Source organism: Sminthopsis crassicaudata, chromosome 2 (genome assembly GCF_048593235.1).
Source record: "Sminthopsis crassicaudata isolate SCR6 chromosome 2, ASM4859323v1, whole genome shotgun sequence".
In the NCBI taxonomy this organism is placed as follows: Eukaryota; Metazoa; Chordata; class Mammalia; order Dasyuromorphia; family Dasyuridae; genus Sminthopsis; species Sminthopsis crassicaudata.
In genome coordinates, this window is record NC_133618.1 from 498,716,408 (window position 1) to 498,740,984 (window position 24,577).

The 24,577-nt window shown below is 44.0% G+C and overlaps 1 protein-coding gene across 2 annotated transcripts; it reads left to right on the plus strand.

The window, feature by feature from the left end:
* The first annotated feature begins 636 nt into the window (after positions 1 to 636).
* URM1 (ubiquitin related modifier 1) lies at positions 637 to 22,222 on the plus strand. Of its 2 annotated transcripts, none has more exons than XR_012486871.1 (5): positions 637 to 803; positions 9,898 to 9,968; positions 18,439 to 18,525; positions 20,570 to 20,618; positions 21,023 to 21,113. XR_012486871.1 is itself a non-coding variant. In XM_074293770.1 (5 exons), the coding sequence occupies exons 1-5, from the start codon at positions 769 to 771 to the stop codon at positions 21,089 to 21,091; spliced, it is 306 nt and encodes a 101-aa protein (XP_074149871.1). In that variant the 5' UTR covers positions 656 to 768; the 3' UTR covers positions 21,092 to 22,222. The 2 variants fall into 2 exon arrangements, 1 of the variants encoding a protein (XP_074149871.1); XM_074293770.1 differs by having other exon boundaries at positions 656 to 803; positions 18,439 to 18,520; positions 21,023 to 22,222.
* The last annotated feature ends 2,355 nt before the right edge of the window (positions 22,223 to 24,577 follow it).

A 24,577-nucleotide genomic window follows, 5' to 3' on the forward strand; every position in this document is an offset into this window, starting at 1 on the left:
CAGTGTTGAGTGGCAAGAGACCTTTGCCATGGTGTACCGAGTTCTCAGACCCGGAATGATTAAGTTCTGATTTCTTCCTCTCCACGTGCTTCTTCTGCCCAAGGAATTTTCTGGCGGAGTCACTAGACATGGACTACGGGGGAGCTGTTTTGTCCCCTCGAGTTGGGGGGCGACAATTTGGTTTGGAAAGGTGGAGAATGACGAGGGGTAATTCTGGCTGCAAGTATTTGGGAACGCGAGCTGGGGGGAAGCAGAGTCCTGGAGAGAAAAGGGGTGGGGGAAGGGGGCGAAGGCTGTACGGAGTTAGCATGGGGATCATCCAGGAGTTCTGCATCGAACGAGCCCGGGGCAGCTCGGGGAGGGCCCAAGTCCAGGAAACGGAGAGGGAACTTCCCGTGACCCGATAAAGGCTTCCGAGGGTCAGTCGGAAGATGGGCTCTGTATAACAGGATGAGTCCCGGACTTCTGCAAGTTACAAGTAATTTCCGGCTCTAAAGCCTGCGACCTTCGCAGTCGGTGGTTTTGCTGCCGTCGTTAGCTTAGCTCCCTTTCTGCGCCTCAGTTTTCCCCATCTGTGTAAAAGGGCTGAACGAGTTTTAGTTACTTCCGGCTCGGATCTCCCAGGATGCCGAGATACTCTCTCTCTTCTGGCTCTGGGAGGGCCCTGGACCAATCGATGAGAAAGACTACACCTAATTCCCCGTCCGGGTAGGGCGGAAGCAGGAGGCTCGAGTGGGAGTGTACTTCCGCTATCGCGTCTTCCGCAAGATGGCGGCCCCCGTGTCTGTTCAGGTGGAGTTCGGGTGAGTCGGGGGTCCCCAGCCCGGGGGAGGGTAGCATCCGGTGACCCCATGCAGAAGGAAAGTGTGTCGGCCTGGCAGCTCCTTCTCTCAGACTCCGTCTCAGCGGAACGCACTTTTCTCGCTTTGCCTCCTTCCGACCTGTCCTGATGTGCTGCGGGGTAGGACGGGTTGCTAGGAGAACGACGTGACCGTATTTTCCCCAGTAGACCCGCGAGTACGCCGCCGCGTACGTGCCCGCCTCCTCTGCTCTCTGAGCCTCGCGTTAGGCCTTGGGGTTCTTTAGTAACGGCCGCTCCTGTCCTCCTTCCGCGGGGCTGTGAGCCGCCGGGACCCCGGACTCAGGCGCGCAGACCCACCTTTGCGTGCACGTGCAGGCGCCGCTGGAAATCCGCCTTCGTCCTGCGGGGACGGGTTCTCCGAGGGGTGCAAGCTTGGTTCCCCCTCGGTGTAAAAGGGGCCTCTCAGGGGCTTCGCTTTGTTTTGAGCTCTGTTCTCCTAGATTTAGCGCGTGCCTGGAACCCGACTAGGAATCGCTTAAGTTGGTTGATTGATTCTTACTATCCGAGGTCCCCGGAATTTGGAATGGAGCTCTCTATTATTACATGGAGAAACTGAGGGACTGCGAGACGCTCGGCATGCTAAGGTTGGAGCCAAGGATCCACTTAAGTCTGGCTTTTACCTGAAAGGGGCGGAAGGAAAAGCTTGATGACGGACCGAGGGAAGACCGGCCCCTGGCTAGCAGGCCCTCCCCTTGTTGTGTACACCTGGGACTTTCTTTGTTAGGCCTCCACCTGGCTCTGGAGGCTAGCGCTGTGATTACCATTAAAAAGTTAAGGGAACTCTAGTTGGCTGTCGGAGTCATATGTGTCTCCCTACTTTTGTGAGTCATTTGCCTTGTCATGATTCCATTTGCACCATTGGCTCTCTTTAAGTCTACAGATTCCCCAAATTCTCATGGGATCAGTTTAGAATGTGTGATAAGGCCCGTTAGGTGAACTCGAGGGAATTGGTCTCTCAGTTCAACTTGTGCTTCCCTTCCTCATGCTATCAAAGAGATTACTGACCTCAGAAAACTATGGTTTTTCTATCTAACTCAGGGAAATGGGAAAATGGGGCATCTTAAAAAGAAGGAAAATGAGTGTGCTGTACTATCTTTCCCCTCATTCTCTTGATAATTTTTGCCTCTGGAATTCACATAATCCAGTCTCAAAGTTGGGAGATCTCTCGGAGATCATTCGGTCCAAATTGTACCTGAGCAAGAATCTTCTTTATGACCCAACTTATAAAGTAGTTACTGATCTGTGTTACCTCAAGCCCAGATTTGTATCTTTGCAACTTCTGATAATTATTCTTGATTCTGTCTTCTGGGGTCAAGAAGAGCACAGCTGAGCCTCCTACATCTGACAGCTTTTCGAAGACTGCATCACGCACGTGTCCTTAAGGTTTTATCCTTCTGCTTGATAAAGAAGCCCAATTCCTTCCATTAATCCCTATATGTCAAGCCCCTTCATTATCCTGGTTACCCCTTTCTGGACACTATTCTGCACATAGATGTCCTTAAAATATAGTATCAGATGTGAATACAATACCGTAGGTGTGTTCCAACCAGGGCAGTCATCTCCTAGTCTGAACATTAAATCCCTTTTAATGCAGTCTGAGGTTGCATTTAGATTTCTAAACCACTACTGTTGATTTATATTGAACTTCTGTTCTTTTCCTTTGTCTTTTGTGCCTGTGATCGTTACCTTCCAGAAAGTCTCTCTGCTCTGATGCCTCCTTTCTGTACTGAGTACTATTATAAGCATCACTACACTCACCCATTTACTCTCCCTTTCCATTTTTGAATAATTCTTCCTAACCTCCTCAAGATCTGGTTTAAACCAAAAAAGTGGACTGGCCTTTTTTCCACTGACTTTTGCAAATAGAACACCTGTAGTCATTCCAGTTCTTGTGGTGTGTCTCAGATAGAGCTTTCTTCCCATACCTTTCCATTTCACACTTTTAAAAATTATTTCTTTTACTATTTACTTGACATGCATGAACAAACTTGGATATTTCCATAAACAATAAATATAGCATTGCACAAGTTTTTGATCTATTTCTACCTTCTGAGATACACTGACATCACTATGTGAGATATTTTATTATGTGTCAGGTAACAGGATAGGGAGTCTTTAGAGTAGACTAAATCGTTTTGCATGCCTTTTTGTCTTAGATTAAGAAGTTGTATTCAAGGGCAATGAGAACTGCAGGAATCAGCCCCAGTTCTCTTCCCCAATCCCTATTCTTTTTGTAGTTCTTCCTTTTTCAAACAGGGAAGTTTTACCAAACAGAAGCATTGGGAAGATGAGGTAAAAGAAGGGAAAAGAAGATCATCTAGAAACCTGCTTCCCAGTTTGATTGGGAGAAGGAAAGCTGATTCCTGAAGTCTTGTATCTGTCACCAGAAATTGTGGGTGGAAAACAAGACAATATAAGATTGGATCACTTGGGAGGAAATTCTACTAAATAGACCAATTCTTCCATCTATGAGATTTAAGCCAAAAACATGTTCAGTCTCAGGCTTCTCTTGCCTTTCTTCTACTCATGAAAAACCCTTCACCCTACCCTTCTCCAGTTGGCCCAAGGGGTAGAAGTGAGAATGTGCTTTCCATCACCTGAAGAGTTTTATCACTGGAGAAGCCAGAGCTCCCCCATCCCTTATTTGTGGACCAGTATACACAGCTGCAGGCAAGTTACCCATTGATCCAGATCCATTCTCCACTCATTTAAAAAAGCAAACAAACCCCACCAGAAACCCAATGCTTGTGGCTGGCACTGCCAGGTTTGGTCACTGCCTGTTGTTTGCTTGGGACCCATCAGCCCAGTTCTTTTCCTTTCCTCCCTGACCTCCTCCCAACTATGGAACCCCTGCAAGTCTCCTTGTTTCCCCCAACCCCCACTTTCCCCAGCTGCTGTATGCCCCGACCCCCACCCCAGAAGAGAAGAGAGCGGAGCTCTTGGAGGGATATAAATGGAAGCTCTGTGTATGGCCCGCAGCTGAAATGGTCCCAGCAAGTGGGTCACAGATGGGCCTTATCTCCTCCTTCACCCTTCTGCAGCAACAAAGTGTGACCTTGTTGTGACTACAGACACCCATGTTTCCCCCATCACAATGCCTGGCTTGGCCTTCCAGTGGTCTTTGTCCATCCCAGTCCCTCAAGTTGTAGTGTTGGGGGAGGGTGGTTGTGTGTGACTTTGTCAGCTGCGTGAGTTCCCCATCCCTGCTTAAAGCTCATCAGTGTCTGTGCTGAAAAAGGCCTCTCACCAATTGGGAGAGCAGTGTGGGTAGCTTTAAAAAGGCTATTTCTCCTTCCATTTGGAAGTCCCTTGAAATAGAGTTTAAGGCAGGCTAATTGAGAGGTATCAATGGCATAGCATAGTGAAGAGCGCTTAACTAGCAGTCAAGAAATCTTCCTTCCAGCCTTGACCACTAATAACGATTTAGTTGTGTGACCTTGGACTTCTCGTTCTCTCTCTCCTGGACTCAGATTCCCTGTGTAAATTCCTGCTCTACTTCTGTTTCACAAATAGGATGAAAGGAAATCATTCATATATACATATGAACACATACATGCACATATGTTTTTGAAAGGGCTTTATAAATTATGAAAGATTATCTGATGTACATAAACATAATGGATTACATTGACTTTTACTGTTATAGAGCCCAAGGTTAATTGCCTGACTTTTCTCCCTAAGCTTACCGGGTTTGGCACTCTTACCGTTTTGCAGGTGAATGTGTGCTTCAAATTCAAAGATAGTCCAAAAGATCTAGTCATGGAGAACTGACATGTTTATCTGCAGTCAGATATGGCCAGACATCTGGAAATGTTACAGTGTGGTAGCTGCTAAGAAGTGGAGCTTCATGGGCTTGACCTGGTTGGGTGAAGTTATCACAGGGAATTTCTGCCCTGTTTCTATGGAAATACATAAGTCCTTTTAATGGGACCATCTTTAAACTGGTTACACTGTATGCTTGGTGAGCCAGAGTATGCTATCTCCTGACACCCCCTGTTAGAGCATTCACATGAATTATCAAAAGCTTTAGAAAATTTAAGCCCGGAGCCTAAAAATAATTTGTTCAATATCTCTTTTCCTTTTATCTGGGAAGTTGTGTTAGTGGATTATGGGGGTGGAGGGCAGGGAATCGGGAGTATCATTGATAGAAGGAAAGTTAAAAGAAAGTCTGTGAAGAAATAAATTGAAAATTTAAAGTGTAGCGATTCAGTGAGAATTGAAGCACATTTCATGCTTTGAATTTTTTTTTAAAACTCAGCTTTCAAGGTCTAATTATGCAGTCCCTTGGTCTCTGGAAGCCTTCCCTCTTATTATCAGTCTTTTGGATATTCAACGCAGTCCATCGAGGAATTAGCAGAAAAAGGAAGAAATCAAACTCCAGTCATTTGTTTTTGTGCTTTGTTACCAATGTCAGTTGTTGCAGAATTAGAATTTTAGGGTTGGAAAGATTTCAGTGGTCATCTAGTCTCACTATAACCCTCACAACACCTGACAAGTAGTCGTTCCTCTTGTGCAGAGCCCCTAGTGAAGGGGATCCAGTCCTTTCCAAGCAGCCCATTACACTTTCTTTTGGATAGCTTCAATTGTTAGGACATCAAGTTTCAATTTGCTTGTTTGCACCTTCTGAGCATTGCTCCTGGCTTTGCCTTTTGCAATCAAATAGAGCAAGTCTAATCCTTCTTAGATGTGACAGCTCTTAGATACTTGAACAGAGCTACAATGTCCCTGTCTTTCTCTTCCCCTCCCCCTGAGGGTTCTCTTTACCCTGTTGGACATCTCCACCAAGTGATAGAGTCAAGATGTTTCAGTGTTTTATTGCCTTCCTCCCAGTATTTTCCAATTTTTCAATATCCTTTTTTAACTATAGTACCAAAAACTGAGTGAACACTATGATGAGATGTATTCTGACCAGGGCAGAGTACAAAGAGACTTACTTTCTAGTCCTGAATTCTTTTTCTAATGCAGCCTTACCTTTTTTTGGTTTCTACATCTGGTAAGTTCATATTGAACTTTCAATCTGCTAAAGCCCTCAGATCTTTTTTAGATAAACTGTTGTCCTGCCTTTCCAACTTGTGAAGTTGTTTTTATTCTAATCTTGTAAATGTCAAGTATAACTTTGCCTCACTTAAATCCATTTCAAGCCCAGTCAACACATCATCCCATGATGTTATTGGTCCTCTGGAGAACTAACAACAATACTACCTTTATTTCCATTGAAGGCATCTAGATATTACAGTGGATGGAACACTGGTCCTGAAATCAGGAAGATTCATCTTCCTTAGTATAAATCTAACCTCAGACACTTAGTAGCTGTGTCCCTAGACAAGTCACTTACCCACATTTGCCTCAGTTTATTCACTGTAAAATGAACTGGAGAGGAAATGGCAAACCACTCCAGTATCTATGCCAAATGGGGTCATGAAGGGTCAGACATGGCTAAAAATGATTGAATAAAAAAAATCCATTTTATAAGATTCCATTCCTTTATGTTATAAAGTTATTTTTTGAATCCTGATTCCCTTTTTGTTATCTTTCCCTTTTTGTTTTGTGTCATCTGCAAATCTGATGAACATTCTATCTATGCTTTTATCATTGATAAAATGTTCAAACACAAAGTCAAACATAGATCCCTGGGCACTCTCCTGAAGACCTCTGGCTGAGTTAATTACCTCATTAATGCCTTCTCTGGATCTCTTTAATTATACCTCAGCCTACTTCTCTCTATCTTTGCATAAAAATAGTATGAGATACTTTATCAAATACTTTTCTAACATTTATGTAAGCTATATAGGAACAACTCAGTAATACTATCAAGAGAATTATGGTTAGTCTGGCTTGGCTTGTTGTTGATGAGACTGTTCTAGCTCTTTATAATTATTTCCTTTTTCTCAGTGTTGATTAAACAATTCTTAAATGATTCCTGCTAGAATTTTCCTGAGAATTAAGGTCAAGATTTGCAAACATCTTTACTTTCCATTTTTTGAAAAGCAAAATATTATTTTCCCTTCTGTTCTCTTGCAATAGCTCTCCTTTTCTCCACTATCTTTCAACCATTACCAACCATTACTAATGATGGCTTAGCAATCAGTTTTTTCTTTTCTTTTTTTTTTCCTTTTTTTTTTTTTTTTGAAAACATAGTCACTTTATTATAAATTTGACAGTATATGTGCATGAGTAATTTTTTTTAATAACATTATCCCATGTAATCATTTTTCCAAATTATCCCCTCCCTCCCTCTACTCCCTCCCCTAGATGACAGGCAATCCCATACATTTTACATGTATTACAGTATAACCTAGATACAATATATGTGTGTAAATACCATTTTCTTGTTGCATGTTAAGTATTGGATTCTGAAGGTATAAGTAACCTGGGTAGATAGACAGTAGTGCTAACAATTTACATTCACTTCCCAGTGTTCCTTCTCTGGGTGTAGTTGTTTCTGTCCATCATGCAATCAGTTTTTTTCAAGAGACTTGAGACTGTAGCCCTTTTGGGCCAGGTGACATAAATTTCTCAAGGGTGACTATCTATTATTTCCTCTTATTTTGGGTATCAGGGTCTGTTAGTCATTTTTGTTCTATCAGTTCTATGGCAAAGGAATAGAAAAAACAAGCTATATAGTGTACAAGTATAAAAGTATTGTCTTATTTGTTTTTCCAAATATCATAGACTTGTCTACTCTAAGGAGTTCTATCCTTTTTTTTTTTTTAAATCCCTTTTCTCCTTCCTCATATAGCTAAAAGAAATGCATGTTTTTTATTGTCCGTAGCTTTGCACTATATTTACATGACCTTTCCATGCTCTTATGTTCTGTCATTATTGCCTACTTTTGCAGGTGTCTTTTATATATACCTTTATAAAACTTAAGTTGGTTGATGGGATACCCTGAGATATCATTATCTTCAGATTCACCTCTTTTACTCTTCATTGAAATTATTCCCAACGTGAAAATGTTTTGTATGACTGCACATATATAATCTGTATCAAAATGTTTGCCTTCTCGAAGAGGGAATAGAGAAGGGAGGGAATTTGGAACTCAGAATTATGAAAAACAAATGTTAAAAATTGTTTTTACATGCAATTGAGAAGAAAATAAAAACATTCTTTGAAAAAAAATTGTTTTCTTTTGTGTCTTCCAAATTTTACTCTCCTTATAGAATTTTAGTCTGTGAGATCCTATCTATCTTTCCTCTAAACCCTTGGAATCTGTTTTCCCAAAATGTAGGGTTGACTGAAATGGAGGAAAATTCTGGGTGAATGGTAGAGAAGGGAGTATGTGAAGAATAGTATGTTTTCATTAATCTAGGCTTTCATGCTTAAAGTCTTGAATTTTTTGATTTTGGATAATCAAGAAGAGATCCCATGATACCACCTAGAGTATAGATTAGTTAGATTCACAAAATGTTGGACTTGGAAAGGATCTTACATGTTATTTAAATTAGCCCTCTATTTTTATATTTGAGACAAGTTGGTGTGATTTGCCCAAGGTGATGCAGTTGGGTAACACCAGAATGGGGCCTAGATTTCCAGTCCAATTACTGTACTATGGTTTGGAAGGTAAATGTTGGAAAACATTCCTTTCTTCCCAATTTACAGAGTCAGGAGCAAGGGAGATAATATAAAATTTGAGGACGGCCATAATTCTGGCTTACGCTAACAGTTATCATAGATGGGAACATTGGACTGGGAGCTGTGTCTATTCTTTTCCTTGTGCTCTTGGTTGAAGGCTGATGTTTCATTTTTACCATTTGTATCAATTCAATTCAACAAACATTTATTGAAGCCTACTGTGTGCAAAGTACTATGTCATGCACTGATACATTGTTGGTGGAGTTGTGAATGAATCCAACCATTCTGGAGAGCAATTTGGAGCTATGTTCAAAAAGTTATCAAACTGTGTATATACCCTTTGATCCAGCAGTGTTTCTGCTGGGCTTATATCCCAAAGAGATATTAAAGAAGAGAAAGGGACCCATATATGCAAAAATGTTTGTGACAGTCCTTTTTGTAGTGGCCAGAAACTGTAAATTGAAGAGATGCTCATCAATTAGAGAATGGCTGAATAAATTGTGGCGTATGAATGTTATGGAATATTATTGTTCTGTAAGAAATGACCAGCAGAATGATTTCAGAAAGGCCTGAAAAGGCTTATATGAACTGATGCTGAGTGAAATGAGCAGAACCAGGAGATCATTATACACTTCAACAAAAATACTATATGATGATCAACTCTGATGGACGTGGCTCTCTTCAACAATGAGAGGATCCAAATCAATTCCAATTGATCAGTAATGAATAGAACCAGCTATACCAGCGAAAGAACACTGAGAAATGAGTGTGGACCACAACGTAGCATTTACAATCTTTCTGTTATTGTTTGCTTGTGTTTTTGTTTTTTCTTCTCAGGTTATTTTTACCTTCTTTCTAAATCCAATCTTTCTTGTGCAGCAAGATAACTGTATTAATATGTATACATATATTGTATTTAACATATACTTTAACATATTTAACATGTATGGAACTACCTGCCATCTAGGGGAGGGAGTGGAGGGAAGGGGGGGAAAAGTTGAGACAAGTTTTTGCAAGGGGCAATGTTAAAATATTATCCATGCATATGTTTTGCATATAAAAAGCTATAATAAATTTTTTCTTAAAGTACTATATCATGCAAAGGGGAAACAGGTTTGAAGTAAAGCACTGTCCTTTTCTTCCTCAAATTTAGTATCTACATAGAATGTATTGTGATTAAAATATTGGATGACGACAACATGCCTAATATAGACAGTTGAGGATCATTTAAGATGGAGAAGTAAAGGATCAAGTTGGAAAAGAGAATACTTTTAAAACAGCATTTTAGTTTGTAAAGAAACATTCATATACCAGATATAGTTTGGCTGGATCCTTTACTGCTTTAGCCGAATTCTTGTACATCAAGCCATTTTTATGTCTATTTGTTGATTGTTGTTTCAGGAGACAGCCCCTTCTTGCTCCCTATAATTTACACGGTTTCCTCTTTATCATCTCCTTTGCAGAGGTGGGGCAGAGCTCTTATTTGACGGTGTAAAGAAGCACCAGGTGACCTTACCTAGTCAAGAGGAGCCCTGTGAGTATTGGCCTTTTCTTCTCATCCCTCTTTTATACCAGGGACACAGGTGTGTTTGGGAGAAGTGGGTTGTCTAGGAATTGTTGAGCAGCCATTAGAAGAGGTGACAGAGAGTTCCCGGCTCTCCTCCCAGATGAAGCTGAAGAAAAAAAAGGCTCATCACATATAATTAATTGAAGGCTCCTCCTCTCCACCTCTCCCTATCCTATCCTCTCCTCTCACCAGTTCTGCTATCATTGGTTACATATCCTAAGTGTGTACAATAGTTCCCATTGACCACAAAGATTCTGTTTGGGCCTCTGATCAAATTTCTACCGTGCATTCTTCAGTCTTTTCTTTACATATGTCTTCAGTGTCTTACATCTGTATAGACCCAACCACAGACCATTATCAAGGATCTCATCCAAGTTTTCTTCTGCATACCAGAGAAGCCGAGGAATACTGAGAAGAAACTTGAACAGCCTCCTAAAAAACTGAGAATCATCTGACAATAATTATCTAACAGGGGTTGTGAGCCCTTAATTACAATCTTCCCTAATAATGACAAAAGTTTGCTTGAACTATCAAGTCATACTTTTATTTCTTTCCATCTTCTTGTTCCTTAGGTGGGCATATTTCCATGAACTAAATCTAGTCTAGGATTGCTACCTTTTAAGAGGAAGGTAGAAAACTGAAGAGGATCCAGGCAAAGGTATCTTGAATAATTAAAAAGATAGGAAACAAAAGGCAAAAGAATTGGGATGATTTGGTCTGAAAAAGAAAAGGCTGGCATTAGATAAATTAAGATGTTTCTGTGTTTCTATCTAGTTGTCCTGATAGTCACCATAGTTGACCTGATAGTCAAAGATTATTGGCCTGAAATTATGAGTTAGACCAGGGGGAAGTAATATACTAACAGAGTTTTAAAGATTGAATGGGGTGATTGAGGACCATGATAGAAAGTCAGGTAAATAGCCAGTGGTCCGGACTTGTAGATTAAAGGCAGATTAAACCCAGATTTGTGATCATACTATTCATTAAATGACAGTTCCCTTCTAAGTAATGCTTCATTTTCTATCCACAACTATGATCTGTCCAAGGGGGAAAAGGTACATACTGTAGGGTGGAGACTTGAATTCCTGGATTCTTAGGACAACTGATTTGGCAGCTTCCTTCTGGCACTGTGGGAAGGATGCTGTGCTGAGACCCATTTGCAATCAAATGGATCATTGTCCAGATCTGTTGGCTCCCACTGGGGGGCTAGGACAGAAATGGTTCTGTCTGCCTCAACGAGAGGCTCTGAAATTCTCAAAGGAGCAAAATTCTACCCCCACTGAACTGGGAAAAAGATGTCTATGGGGGAAGCTAAAATGTCACTTATGAGGTTGGATAAACTGCCATTATTATGTATTATGATGCTATTGTAGGATAGTGATATCGTAAGTTACTAGATCAGGGTTTGATTACCATCCAAACAATCCTGTAGTCTTCTGAATGATAAGGCTTAAAGTAAACATCTCTGAAGTCTCATCAGGAGACTTTTAACAGTACTTGCTGTGATCTAGAACACCCTGCATTTAACTTCCTTTCTGAAAAATTCAAAAAATGTCATAGTTTCAGTGCCACAGAATTCCCTGGAAACCTGATTCCTGAGCTTGGCAAAAAGAGGGCTAATGACTTGTTTTAAATGATATAAAGAATCAAAGGTAGAGCTGGCTTTAGACCCCAGATGTTTCTCCTCATAATCACTCCTCTTCCCTACCACTATATTCTAATCTTCTAATATTCTGTTAGAGTCTTCCTAGTGAGGGGGTGGAGGGGTGGGGACAGAGGTGGGAAGAAGACTAGCTTGGAAACAATATATGGTTTTCAGGCTGTGCCCAGGGTATACCTTCTGCTGCCCAGCATGTTTTAAATTTGGATAGGATATATAGCCTAAGTAGCATTAATTTGTCGTGGAAGAAAGTCATGGGACCCAATATAGTTTAAAAGTGGCATTCTGGCTCTAACACTAGGCAGCAATTGCCAGGCATTGACCTGACACTATTGTCCCTAGAGGAGTAGGCAAGAGGCTTGTACCACTGGGATAGCATCACAGTGCCACTGAGCTAGTATCCAGATCTGTTCCCTGGCAGACAGCCTGACCCAGCTATTGCTGCTTGGCTCAGCAGATCCCAGCAGAGAAAACAGCAGCCACAGGATTAGATTGAGCATTGAATTTGGGAATCAAGATTCTGATCCTTTTTCTGAGACTAACTGTATAAATAGGGATAGGACTTGGATGCGTGATTTCACTGTTATCAGAAACTTCCTCTATCCCATGTTTTAGTATATTTTTATTTATTTTGTTAAAAGATTTTGCAGTTATTTTTATATTAATTTTATAATTATACATTTTGACAGTATATATGCATGAGTAATTTTTTATAACATTATCCCTTGTATTCATTTTTCCAGATTTTCCCCTCCCTCCCTCTACTCTCTCCCCTAGATGACAGGCAATCTCATACATTTTACATGTGTTACAGTATAACCTAGATATAATATATGTGTGTAAATCCAATTTTCTTGTTGCACATTAAGTATTGGATTCTGAAGGAATTTGGGCCGAACTCAGAGTGTTATGGCCCTGCCCTGGAACACTGAAGTCCCACAACCAGTATTTGTTGGAGGCAAGTCTTGACCAGTTCTTTCTGGCTCCAAGGTCAACTTTCTGCCATACTTTCCTCCTCCCCAACCAGCTGTATGATCTTGGGCCAGTCACTTCTGTGGCTCTCATTTTCTTCAGTTGTAAAATGAAAGGGACTAGACTAGAAATCTTTAAGGTCTCTTATAGCTCTAATAGACTATAATTCAGGTTAGAGAAGTAGAGGGTCACACAGTCTCATGATAACTTGAACACTGTAGGGGAAAGCACTCAAAATGAGTAGTAGTTCATCTGTAATGATCCAGGGTCAAGGCAAAATCTTAGAAACTGTTTAGTCTAATGGCCTTGGGTTACAGATGAAGAAAGAGCCCAGAGCTCCAGGGGAGGCTAGAGCCTTACTTAGGACTCCTGATAGACTGTGGCAACCAGCTTCTGACAGGGCGGGTGATAGGCAGTTGCCTTTCCACCACTTCTCCAAGAGATCATTTCTAGATTCCTGCCAGTCCCCACATCCTAACTATGAATTAAGCGGTTTTTTCTGCTGAAGAAAAGAAGGTTCTTTCCTCTGGGGGATGGAGGTTGGTGGTACTGTTTTCATGTCAGTATGGAGATGTTCCCCATGAAGGAGAGACCTGAAGAAAGGATAGCAACCAAAAATGTGAGGCTGTTCTAGAGAAGACAATGGGCACTCTGCTTGTGTGCAAGTGGTCTAGGGGGGTTTCTGAGTGAAAAGACAGGCCTGGCACAGAACACCCCTTTGGAGGAAGTGGGCAGAAACCGGTCCCTTCACCTTGCAGCTTAGCTTTTTCAATCTTGAGGACAAAGCTCAGAATTTCTATTTCTTCCCAGCCATCCACACATTCCTACACAGACATGGAGTAAGATAATCTTCCCTCCCGTCCCAAACTCTCCCCCTCACCCCATCCCATTTCCTCCTCTCCCTCTCTTTTCCCTTTGTGCCTGTCATGACTCCGCAGTTTAAAGGGTGGTCAGAGCAGGAGGGAGGGAGCTCCCCAGCTCTTTAAACTGCTTAGCATGCGCTTCGCAGTGGCTCCCAGCACCAGCTGTTCCTTTCTCCTGCTCACCCTCGCTCTTGGGGCCTGTTTGCTGAGCCCCCCCAGCTCCTGTGCAAAATTGCTTTTGAAAAGAGCCACTTTCTGCTTAATTAAACAATGAGGAGCGGTCCTCTCTGCACATCTGTAAACCTCCTTCTGCAGGCCCTTTATCCCACAAACTGCTCCATTCTTACCCCCATTCATTTGTAAATGGGCCCTACACCCAGCTCCCCCTCCCCTCACCCCATTTCTCTTATCCACTCCCACCCTTTGGGCCTTTCTTCTCCCCTTTCAAGTAAGGCTCTGGGCCTGCTGGAGAGAAGAGCCTTTCCTTGATAGCTGGTGTACTTGGGGCAATGGAAGGGGCCCATGCCAGCAGACTCCATGGCTTTCTAGGTTGGTCCATGGCAAGGCATACTGTCTTGGAGTCTAAACCAAGGAAAGGTAGAAGCAGGCCTACCCATTAGAAGTACAAAGGAAGCCACATCTACTTCAGAGTAGTAGTAATGTCCCTGAAGTTTCCTAGGAGAGTTTATGGTGCCCCTAAAGTATGTCACCTATTTGGTGATGGTGAGCAAATGGGCACTTGACTCTCCCACAGTTGCTTCTTGTGAAAAGGCCAAGAGGATTCTAATAATAATAACCACCAATATTCATGTTGTATTGTAAAGTCAGCCAAGAACTTTTCACACACTATCTAAGATCCTGGGTTTCATAGCTTAATCTGAATGAGACTGCATAAGGGATTGGAATCTCTTGTATAAGAGATTGAAATAGAGATCCAGAAATTTTTATTTTAGGGTTAGGTCATTACTAAGAATTTGGAAGCTTGAAGATGTTCTTGGTTTCAGTGACTGTCTTACTTCCATGACTTAAGTTCCTTCCATTGAAAGTATTTGACAATTCCCTGGACTAACAGAGGAGGCAACTGCTAATTCTCATGAACTAGCTACCTTTACCTGGCTAGCCATGGCTTACTGGAAAACTCTAACACTTTCTGTCTCTGTCTTTGTCTCTGTCTGTCTCTCTCTCTCTGTTTGTCTCTCTTACAGTGTGTATGTGTGTGTGTGTGTGTGTGTGTGTGTGTGTGTGTGTGTGTGTGTGTGTGTGTGTGTAAAGTAAACCATATATTTCAGAGAGAGAGAGAGAGATTCTAGTTCTTGAACTGATCTAAGGGGAGTAGATCATATGGAACATGCCAAAAAAGGAAGGTGTCTTGTTGGCCTGAGCACTTAACTCATTTGATTATGAAGATCATGAAAGACAAGATCAAGTGTTATTTTCTAAGAGTAATCTGACCACTTGTGTGGATGCCCAACCACTCCTTGAAGGCAGGGACTAGGTTTGTTTTATCTTTATATCCTCAGAACTTAGTGCAGTGTCTGATTAGGTGTTTAATAAATGCTCAAGGATTGATTGAACCTCTAAAAAAATGCAAATGGGCCTGTTATCTTCTAGACCACCACCACATGCTCTATTATCCTGTGTGAGTTACCCCCATTCTCAGATCTCAGTCAGCAAGTCATTCATTTACTCATTCATGAAACATTACTGTTTTCTCTTTGCAAGAAAAGCACTGTGCTAGGTTCTTTGGGGGATACAGAGATGAATAGGACCTCATCCTGGTCACCCTGGCTCACAGTCTAATAGAAGAACTAAGATATGGATACAGATGACTGGAATATGAGGTGAACGTGTCAAGACCCCAGTAAAGGTTACAGTCAGTGAGAGGTCATTTTTAGAACTGGAATTCAGGTGGTACAACCGACTGTGAGAAAATATATGGAGGAGGATAGCAAACTGGGTAAGTGAGGGTAAGGTTATCACCTCTCAGACATTCATTTCTTAGTCTGCCCTTTATTTACTAGCACCTGACTACTTAACCCTTCTGCTTCCCTGGCTGCCTTTGGAAACCCACCATCTGGCTTGGAAGTCTGTTTGCATATTGCCTGTCCCACAGCTAGGCTGAGTTGAGATATGAGCCATTGTATTCCTTTTCTGGATACCCTGGGCTTTTCTTACCATTGGAGATAAGGGGAGGACGGGGAGGAAAGGTAAGAAAAGGAGAAGATTCCATCCAAAAATGGAAGGTTTAAATGTTTCTTGTTGGTAGTTTTGAGAGGGGAACCATCGCCATCAAGCCCACCCCCAAACAATAAGCATGGTGAGGCAGAGCCCAAACCATGGTAACAGACTGGCAAGAATGTGGGCGGGGTTAGGGGTGGGCCAGGCCGAAGTTAGTGACCTCAGCAAATGAGAGCTAGGCTTTGGGCACCATGATGAACGAGCCTGGACTGGGTCAAAGGAATAGCTCCCATCCCCCACATTTCCCAGACTTTGTAGGCAGGGCAGCCAATGGGGCTGTCATTTGGATGACCCCATAGTGACCACAGAGCCCCAAGTCGTTATCCATGGTCCTAGCCTAGAAAAATGATTATGTCCCTTTCTCTGTTGAGAGGACACAATTCAGATCCAAAGAAAAAACAGTCTCTAGAGGAAGTGGGGAACATAGAAAGCCAGAAAATGGCTGAATCTCATCTCTCTGGGTGCCAGAAGGGATATGGGGTGGGAGTTTAGGGGAAGGGAAGTATGAATTCCCAAAAGATTTTGCATTTCACCAGGATGCAGAGGTTTACATAGACTAGCTTAGTCTCCACATTTCTCATTCCAGGCACTTGCCCTGTAGTGGTAATTCCTCTCTGTACACAGACGCACATCCTCTGTCTTCACCAAGGCCTCTCTGATGGATCTGTCAGGCCTGGGCAGTTTTATCGAGCAGTGGGAAGATCTATGGGCCGACTGCACACCAGACAGTGCCAAGATGGAGGCCAAGGGGAGTCGGAGCCAAGGGGAAACCCAAGCTCATCCCTTCCCAGCTCAGAAAGGCCCTAGGGAGGAGCCCCAGTAGGCGACAAAAATCATCACAGATCATTAGGCACAATGCGCCTGCGCTTCCATCTCTCTCCTCTATCTCTCCCCCTCCTCTTCCATCTTTCTCTCTCTTTCTTCTCTATTGCTTTAATACAAACTTGGTAAGAGTTTTTGTTTTTAAAGCAGCAACCTCATGCTATGAATGCCCTGCCAGTGATTTGGTGCTCAGAGGGCACATCACAGTCTGCACACAGAGGAATGGGTTGATTAGTTCAGAACTGAGTATTTGGATGGAAAAATCCCAATTTCTCTTTTAGCCATTCAGAGAAACTACTATGAAAGACATGTTCCGGTTGGGTGTCCAGCCATACTGTCTAAATATTGTTTACCTTTTTAATCTCTTCTAAGCATTACTTTTACTCCCTGGCTTCAGAGCATGTGATCATAGGTAGGGAAACCTAGCTCCAGGCTAAGAGGAGGAGCCACAGGAGACAGCTTAGCCGACAAAACCATACTGCATTTAAAGGACAAAGTGATGAGTTTCTTTAGGTCCATGTCACTGGCAGCACATCTTCAGTTACACTCCCACTAAGTGACCTAGTCCCCTCTCAGGTAACCCAAACTAGACTTGAAGATGCAGAGTTGCAGCAAGCTGGGGATGTTTTACTGCATACCTAATTAGCATGGCTTGTCAAAAGAGGGAAGGAGAATGAAGACACTCACGGTTCTAGTTGTTTATGGCTTATGTAGCATTTTTCTCCCAATATGTCTATAAGTAATACTGGTATTATTATCTTCATTTTACAGATGAAGAAATGAATTTGCCCAATATCATCAACTTAATAAATGTGGAGCTGAAATGGCAGCCTAGCCCCTCTCACTTTCAAGCCCGAAGTTCTTTCCATTACTCCATGTTTCAGAGCCCATGGCAAAGAAAGAACATAGAGACTGAGATCCTTTAGTCACAGAGACTTATTTCTGCTTGGTGCTATTCCCCTCCCCCCAGCTTTCTCACCAAGCTTTTTCCTCTCAGCACAACGAGAGTGACCCATCTGGGGCATGGCAGTTTGAGGTGTGCAAGGCCAGAGGGAGGGAACCAGAGAGCTATTTGTCAGTGTCTCCCAGCCTCCTGATGGATTCTTCTCTCCCCTCAGCCTCCCTCCTCCAGAGGAAATTAACTGATTCTATCTCTCCTACAATTGTTTTTCTTCCCTCACAAAGAGAAATGTATGCCAGCCAGGAGCAAAGATGGATCCTCCCAGTCTAGGGCTGAGAAGGAGAGATAAAGGTGGAAGAGAGATATTCTGGGTGGGAAAGGTATTGAGAATAAGGGATTACCCACACAGACAGGGCCACTTAAAGCCTGGTTATACCAGGGATTGACTGAGACTTGCTCTCCAGCCAAGATAAGCCATAGCAAGTCCTTTCCAGATCTTATTTTGGTGACCCATTCTGGAGTCTACCCACTCTTTCAGTCAAGACATTTTCTTCTCTTTTATTTTAGCTTTAGGTTAAATTTATTCTCTTATTCATCTTTAAGTCCCTTTTTCATAATTAATTGGCTCTTTCTAGGCATCCTAACTCAATCTGCTTCCGTTTCCTTCTCTGCAAAATGGGGATTATAATAGCAGCACCTCACTGGGTTGTTGTGAAGATCAGATGAGATCAAGCTCAAAAAACTCATCAAGCTTAGGCCAAGTGCCTGGCATATGTAGGTATTTAATGAATGTGTATTCTTTTCCTCCCTATTTTAGAATAGCTATCAATCGGTTTCCATGGCTCTATGAGTTGAGATCTCTTCAGAAACTTTATTGGTACTGGCCTTCAGATCAAAGAGCTCCTGGTTATTTTTCTGAGCAGCTAAGCTGGACTCCCTAGGAACATAACTGATAGGTCTCACCACTTTTTTTTTTTTTAGGGGATATCCGAAACCTTCTCATCTGGATAAGGAAGAACCTATTAAAGGAGCGGCCAGAGTTATTCATCCAGGGAGATAGCGTGTAAGGTCCTCATTCCTTCTGACCACCCCCTTCTTGTCTCCTATCCCTCCCTCCTCCCAGTGTAAGGTTGAGGGAGGGATGCCCTACAAAGGGTGGAAGAAAATGGTTCTGTTCTCTGTACTTGTGCCCCCAGCACCTCACACAGTGTTTGCTACATTGTAGGTAGTTAAGAAATGCTTGTTGATCTATTGGTTAATTGATTGATGCCTCAATGATTTAGGGACCAGTGAGCATATGAGCTTCAGTGCTGCCAACTTTCTCTAGTTGAGGATAAGCCAGGGTTCTAATCTTCACCCTTTTCTTAAGGAGGTTGTTTCTCCACATAGACAAAGGAAGTAAATGAGACTAAAGGGAAGAATAGACATCTTGGGTCATAGAACCTAGCCAGGGCTCCAACAGTAGTCTGCCCAAGAGAAACCTACACCTGCTGTGTGTCTCTTTGTTACCCCAAAGGGTCTCTACTGTGAACTGAATTTGAGATCTTAAATTTTTATTCTCAGATAGAATAGGATATAGTGGGTATAGGTTAGGTGATGAGTTCAGTTCTGTATGACCTTGACAGGCTGCCTGACTCTTTTGGCCTCTGGTTTCTTTATAAAAGGAAAGGATCAGGGTTCCAGTTCTGATATTGCACGATTTCAGTGATTTATTTTCCAGTGTGTATGAGTACATTGCCAGACCTGGGTGTGAACACAACTTCCCCTCTGCTGAACTGGGGATCAGCAGAGTTCATGCTCCTCTCATGTTATAAACCAGGTTTTCCCCCTAAGCCATCAGGCTCTGCTCTGTGGTTATGACCTCCAGTCCTATCAATGGGAAGTGAGATTGAAGCAGTCAGATCCATACCACCTTTGCCCATTGCCTTAGCATCTGCCTTCTCTGCACCCATCACAGGGCTGGGTCCATCTTTTCTGAGAAACAGTCAAAATCAATCCACTGGGAAATCACTTTATTTTTAAAATGAGGCCAACCTGGTGGAAAAAGGGACAGTTATTGCATTCTGCCTGAGGTCATGGCGAAGGGTGGGATGGGCCTGTCTACAGCCTCCCTGTGGCATAGGTGACCCCAGAGATTGAGCCTGTCAGTTCCAAAGCCATCCTTGATTCCTAACAGATAAGAGTTTGTCTCTTACGTGCTCTGCTGTCAAGATGCAGATTGAGATAGAAATCTCAACTGGCAAGAGTTTCACTAAGCTAACTTGGCCAAAGAAATGGGATGCTTCAGGGGCATTTACATTCTGATTTCACCTATTAACGGAATTGTAGAGATTGAGGGCCTCAAGGACTATGGATTCCGGTCATTATCCAAGTGAGAGTGATCTCCACTGGGTTTCCCTGAAAGCTGATTTATACCTTCCAGACTCCTTCCAGTCCTATTTCAAGCCATTGAAATCCTGTTTTACTCAAACTTCTAGAGATTTGGCCATTGATATCTTCACCTCTCTACTGCATGATTGCAAGGAAGGACAGGACTAGGGGCTCTCATCTCTTCCTACCAGGAGATAGCAAGATGAACCAAGTTTAGTCAGTAGACATGTCACAAAGAATTTCCTGTTAGATTCAGATTGATGCCCTAGAAGATTATACTTTTCTTCCTGGGATGCCTTTAAAAAAAAAAAAAGGCTGATGTTAGAGAGGCCCCTGAAAATACTTCTTCCAGCCAGTGCCTCAGTAAGGCTTCTAGGATTTTCACATTTTCTCTCCTCTCCAAAAGCTTCTCATGCCCATGAGAAGTTCTTCATGTCCTTATTCTCATCAACCATTATGGCCTGGTGGAGTGAGCATCAGAGGAGCTCTGTTCTAAACCCAAGTTTGCATGACCTTGAGCAAGGAAAGGGGTTGGGATGGGGGTTGGAGTGGGGGGAAGGAATGACAAGCACGTTCTAATCTGCCAGGCACTGTGCTAAGTGCTTTATAAATAATAGCTCATTTAATACACTGTATACTTTTTTAGGTTTCTGTTTCCTTCTGTATAAAATGAAAGAATTGTATTTGGTTATCTTTAAAGTCCTCTTCTAGCTTCCAAATTCTATAATTATCTTTCCCACAGGCGGCCAGGGATTCTGGTACTAATCAATGATGCTGACTGGGAGTTGCAGGTAGGAGTGGGTAACTTTTCCCTCAGTAGGTCTTACCCCAATTTCCTTTGGGGAACTTTCCCTTTCCTTTTTTTTTCCCTTTCCCTTTCTTTTTATTTGCTGTTGGGTGGAAGGAGGCAGTAGAAAAACCCAGGCTAAGATAGGAGAAAGCTACACAAAGCTTAAACTGAACTGAGAGAGCTAGTGTTCAAGCCAGCTGAGAAAACCCATTTCATCTCTCTTGAAAGCTATCACATCTTTCCCTGTCCTGTATTATCTCTCAGAGTTCATAGTTCTGCATGCCCAGACTGAGTGTCAAAACATGACAATATTAATTTTCTCTCTTCCCTTTTTCTCCTCCTTCTCTCTCTTTCTTTCCCCTCCCTTTGTCTCCCTTTCTCTCTTTCCTTTTTTCTCTCTTTCAGGGTGAATTGGACTACCAATTACAGGACCAAGACAGCATCCTCTTCATCTCCACACTACATGGTGGTTAGAGCATCTATTCTCCTTCATCCTTAAGTTCCTTCAGCTCCCAGGGACCTTCAGGGCAGAAAACATCCAAAATGGGGGAACAATAGAGACAGAAATCCCCCCTCCTCCCCCTTCCCCCACAGCCAGAGCATGTGGGACAACAAGCCTGCCATGACTTTGTCTTCATGAAGAAGGACCAGCAGCAAAAGAGACCCAGGCAGTCCTGCTCTCCCGCCTCTTCCCCTTGCTGCATCCTCCCCACTCCCTCTCTAGCCTTAGCAGCTTTCCCTCCGGGAAGGGAAATGAGGCCAGGTACTAAAAATGTGCTGCTTACAGCTCCTGTACTAGTGGAAGAAGCTACTACCACCTCCTTCCCCCAAATGGGAGGGGGGTACAAGAGACCTGCCCCAGATTGCTCCTCTCTGTAATCTGTGTCCCCAAGGGAAGTAGTAGCCCTGCTGCCCCCACTACACTGAAGGCAAGTTTGTGAGCTCTGAACCTCTATGTTCCCCCCTCATATGGCACTGTGCCAGTATTCCAAACTGTGTCATCTTGGGCAAGTCATTCATCACCCTGGGTTTCAGTATCCCGGTCTGTGAAATTGCCTTTTGGCAATTTCTAAGGACCCTTTCAAGCTCTAGAATTCTGACTGAGATTCCTTGCCTCAGTTTCCTCTCTCAGAACCAAAGGGCTCCACCTGCTTCTTCCATTGTCATCACTGAACCTCAGCTGGGGGCCCCTATTCAGTGCTGCCTCTTCCTCCTCCTTCTGCCTGGATGCCCCCAGCTGCTCCAACCTTGCTCCTCTAACTCCCCTAGCCTTTGACCTAGGCCTGCCCCACAGTATACAGGCCACCAGATGGACTTCCAGGTCCCCTCCCCCAGAGATAAAAAACTGCTTGAAGACACCTGGGCTCTGTGCCTCACTGGGGAGGGCTTTGGGTCTCTTCCCCGTGCCTCAGTTTCCTTTCCAGTGCCTAGGATTTTACCATTGTGAGCTGAGGGGTTGCCAGAAAACCAGGGCACAAGAAACTGCTTTGTGACATGTTTGGGACCTCCAGCTTCTCTCCCCACAGCATGCAGACCCATCTGGAAGCCAACATGGCGGTGCTTGTAACAGCCGGCATTGGGCAAATAAAGGCTTTCATGCCTGTCGTTTTTTTCTTTATTGCTTGGAGCCTCATCCTAGATACAGCTGGGCTGGGTCAGTTGTTGTTATCCCAGTGACCTCATGGCATAGCTCCTGGCTTGATGCAAATGTCCCAGGGATTCTGAGAATCATCCTCTTCCCTCTCTGAAGCAGGCTTAAGGGCCCAACCAAAAGTGCCTGACAAGATCTGGGAGTAGGATAATGCTAGGGAAGTTTTGGGGGGCCAGGAAAGGTTGAATTCAGCTTGATTTGGTCCTCTCAACCTAGTCAAATTTGCAGGAAAGCTGAGAATTGAATCTCTGCTCATTCCCTTTCTCCCTGGGATACCTCCCCATCTCACTAGCTCTCTATCCCTAGTTTCTATCCTTATCACCAGAGAAGCCCCCTATCCATCAGAAGAAATTGAGAATTGTCAATACATGTTCTGTTCCCAGTCTTGGGTGTTTACCTTTTTATCTTCATAAATGTAGGAAGAGGTAGGATTGTGTTTTGTTCGTTCATTCCTCAAACTGATAGTGTAGAATAAGGGCCATAGCTAGGACCCAAGGATAAAGAGAATATGATCTCAGTCTCAAATCTAGAGATGGGAAGATGGAGGAAAGGATGCGGTGGACCCAGAAAAAATTCTCAAAGAGTTTTTCCAGAAAACTTGAAAAGGGGATAACAATATCTTTCACCCATGCCATCTCCCCTCACTGTCCCTCTCAAAAGACTTGTCTTTTTGGCCTTGGGGTGCCAACAGCGGTAAGATTGGGTTTTCTTTGTAAAACATCCCTGGGCTAAATAGTGCTCACTTTACTTTAGGTTCAGTCAAAACTGCTCGTGTGTTTGGATGTATCTATTGGTTTCTGCTTATGTAGTATGTGGTTTGGGCCTCCGAGTGGTTCATGCAAAATCCAGGGATCTACTGGGGGGGGGGGGAGCTTATATTTCTGAAAGCAAGTGCCCTTCTCGGTCTGTATGGGAAAGTGTCTACGGGAAGCTATTGGGTTGTATTTCTCTCTTTTTGGGTACAGTCGCAACTATGCTTCAGCCTATCTAGATGGAACTGCGTGTTATGAATTAAATTCCCTCTCAATTTAGTCTCACTTTGGGCAACCCACCCCCTTCTAAGTAATGAGACCTGCAGTCACCTTACCCTAGCTGGGCATCCCGACTCCCTCCGCCTCCCGCGGCCGCCCACGCGGCTGCGGCAGGGAGCTCCCCTTGGCCAGTCGCCCCACGCGGGATTCCCCCGCCCCTGCCGCCTGTCTGTTCCCAGGGAAGGAAGGACCTGGTGTTTCTCATCTCTCTCGGAGTAGACTTGGCAGCGGACGCGGGAGGCACCTGGGTCCCCCGGTCCCTCCTAGCGAAAGAACCCTTGCCCGGCTCCAAACAAACACCCACGAGTCTAGGCGAGAGGCAAGCGCTCAGAAAAACGAGTTTCCCGGCGCCTCCGACCACCCCCGCCAAAACTCCCGGGGCTGAAGACAGTCCTGCTGAGTGTCATCCCGGGCGCCCCGGCCAAGTACAGGCCCATTCGAGCTGGCTCCCTGCCTACGAGGATTCCCAAGCTCGGCCCCCAAAGGTGAAAACCGAGACTCCGGGGAGGAGGGGGAGGGGGCGAACGCGCTTCTTCTTATTATTATTTTTTAAATATACGAAAAATGAATGTCAATCTCTCCAGCTTGTTTGTTTGTTTTTTAATTGATAAAATTTCTTTTCCAAGATTTGCTTCGAAAGTGCAGGCGATCTAATACTCTCGCTCCTCGGGCTGCGGCTCCGGCTCGGGCTGGGCTCCCAGCCCCGGGAGCGGCAGCCGAAGCTTTTCGAATCTGTCTGTTTCGGAAGGAATCAGGGAGGACTCGGATTTCGTTTGGATTATATGTTCGCTTTCTAATGCGCACCAAATTCTAAACGAGTTTGCGAGCCGCCTTCCCTGCTTCCGTCGTCCCCGATCTTCTCCCTCCCCCCGGCCTCAGACTAGTTCCCGGACCTATCCTCGGCATCCAGACCCCGCTCCCGCCAGACCTGCCTTCCTCTCCGGACCCGGGATTTGAGGGTGGGAGAGCATAACAAAAGCAACCGTAACGATCGCGACCGAGATCACGGCGGCTGGGACCGTGAGAGCGTGGGTGGTGGCGAAGATGAGGGTGCGGATGGGGGGGGGATAATTGTCTTTCGCGCGCCCCATCGGAGCGGGGAATTCCAGCGATTTCCCCCTCCTCGAGGGATGAGGGATCCGTCTGGCGCATTTCACTCTCGAGCCCTAGCGAGGGAGCGCCGGGAACCCGGGGCAGGGACTCTGCGCACGGAGGGGGCTCGTCCCGTCCTCATCCCCCCACTCGCTGCTGGATGCTCGGTCCCCACCAACCTCTCGA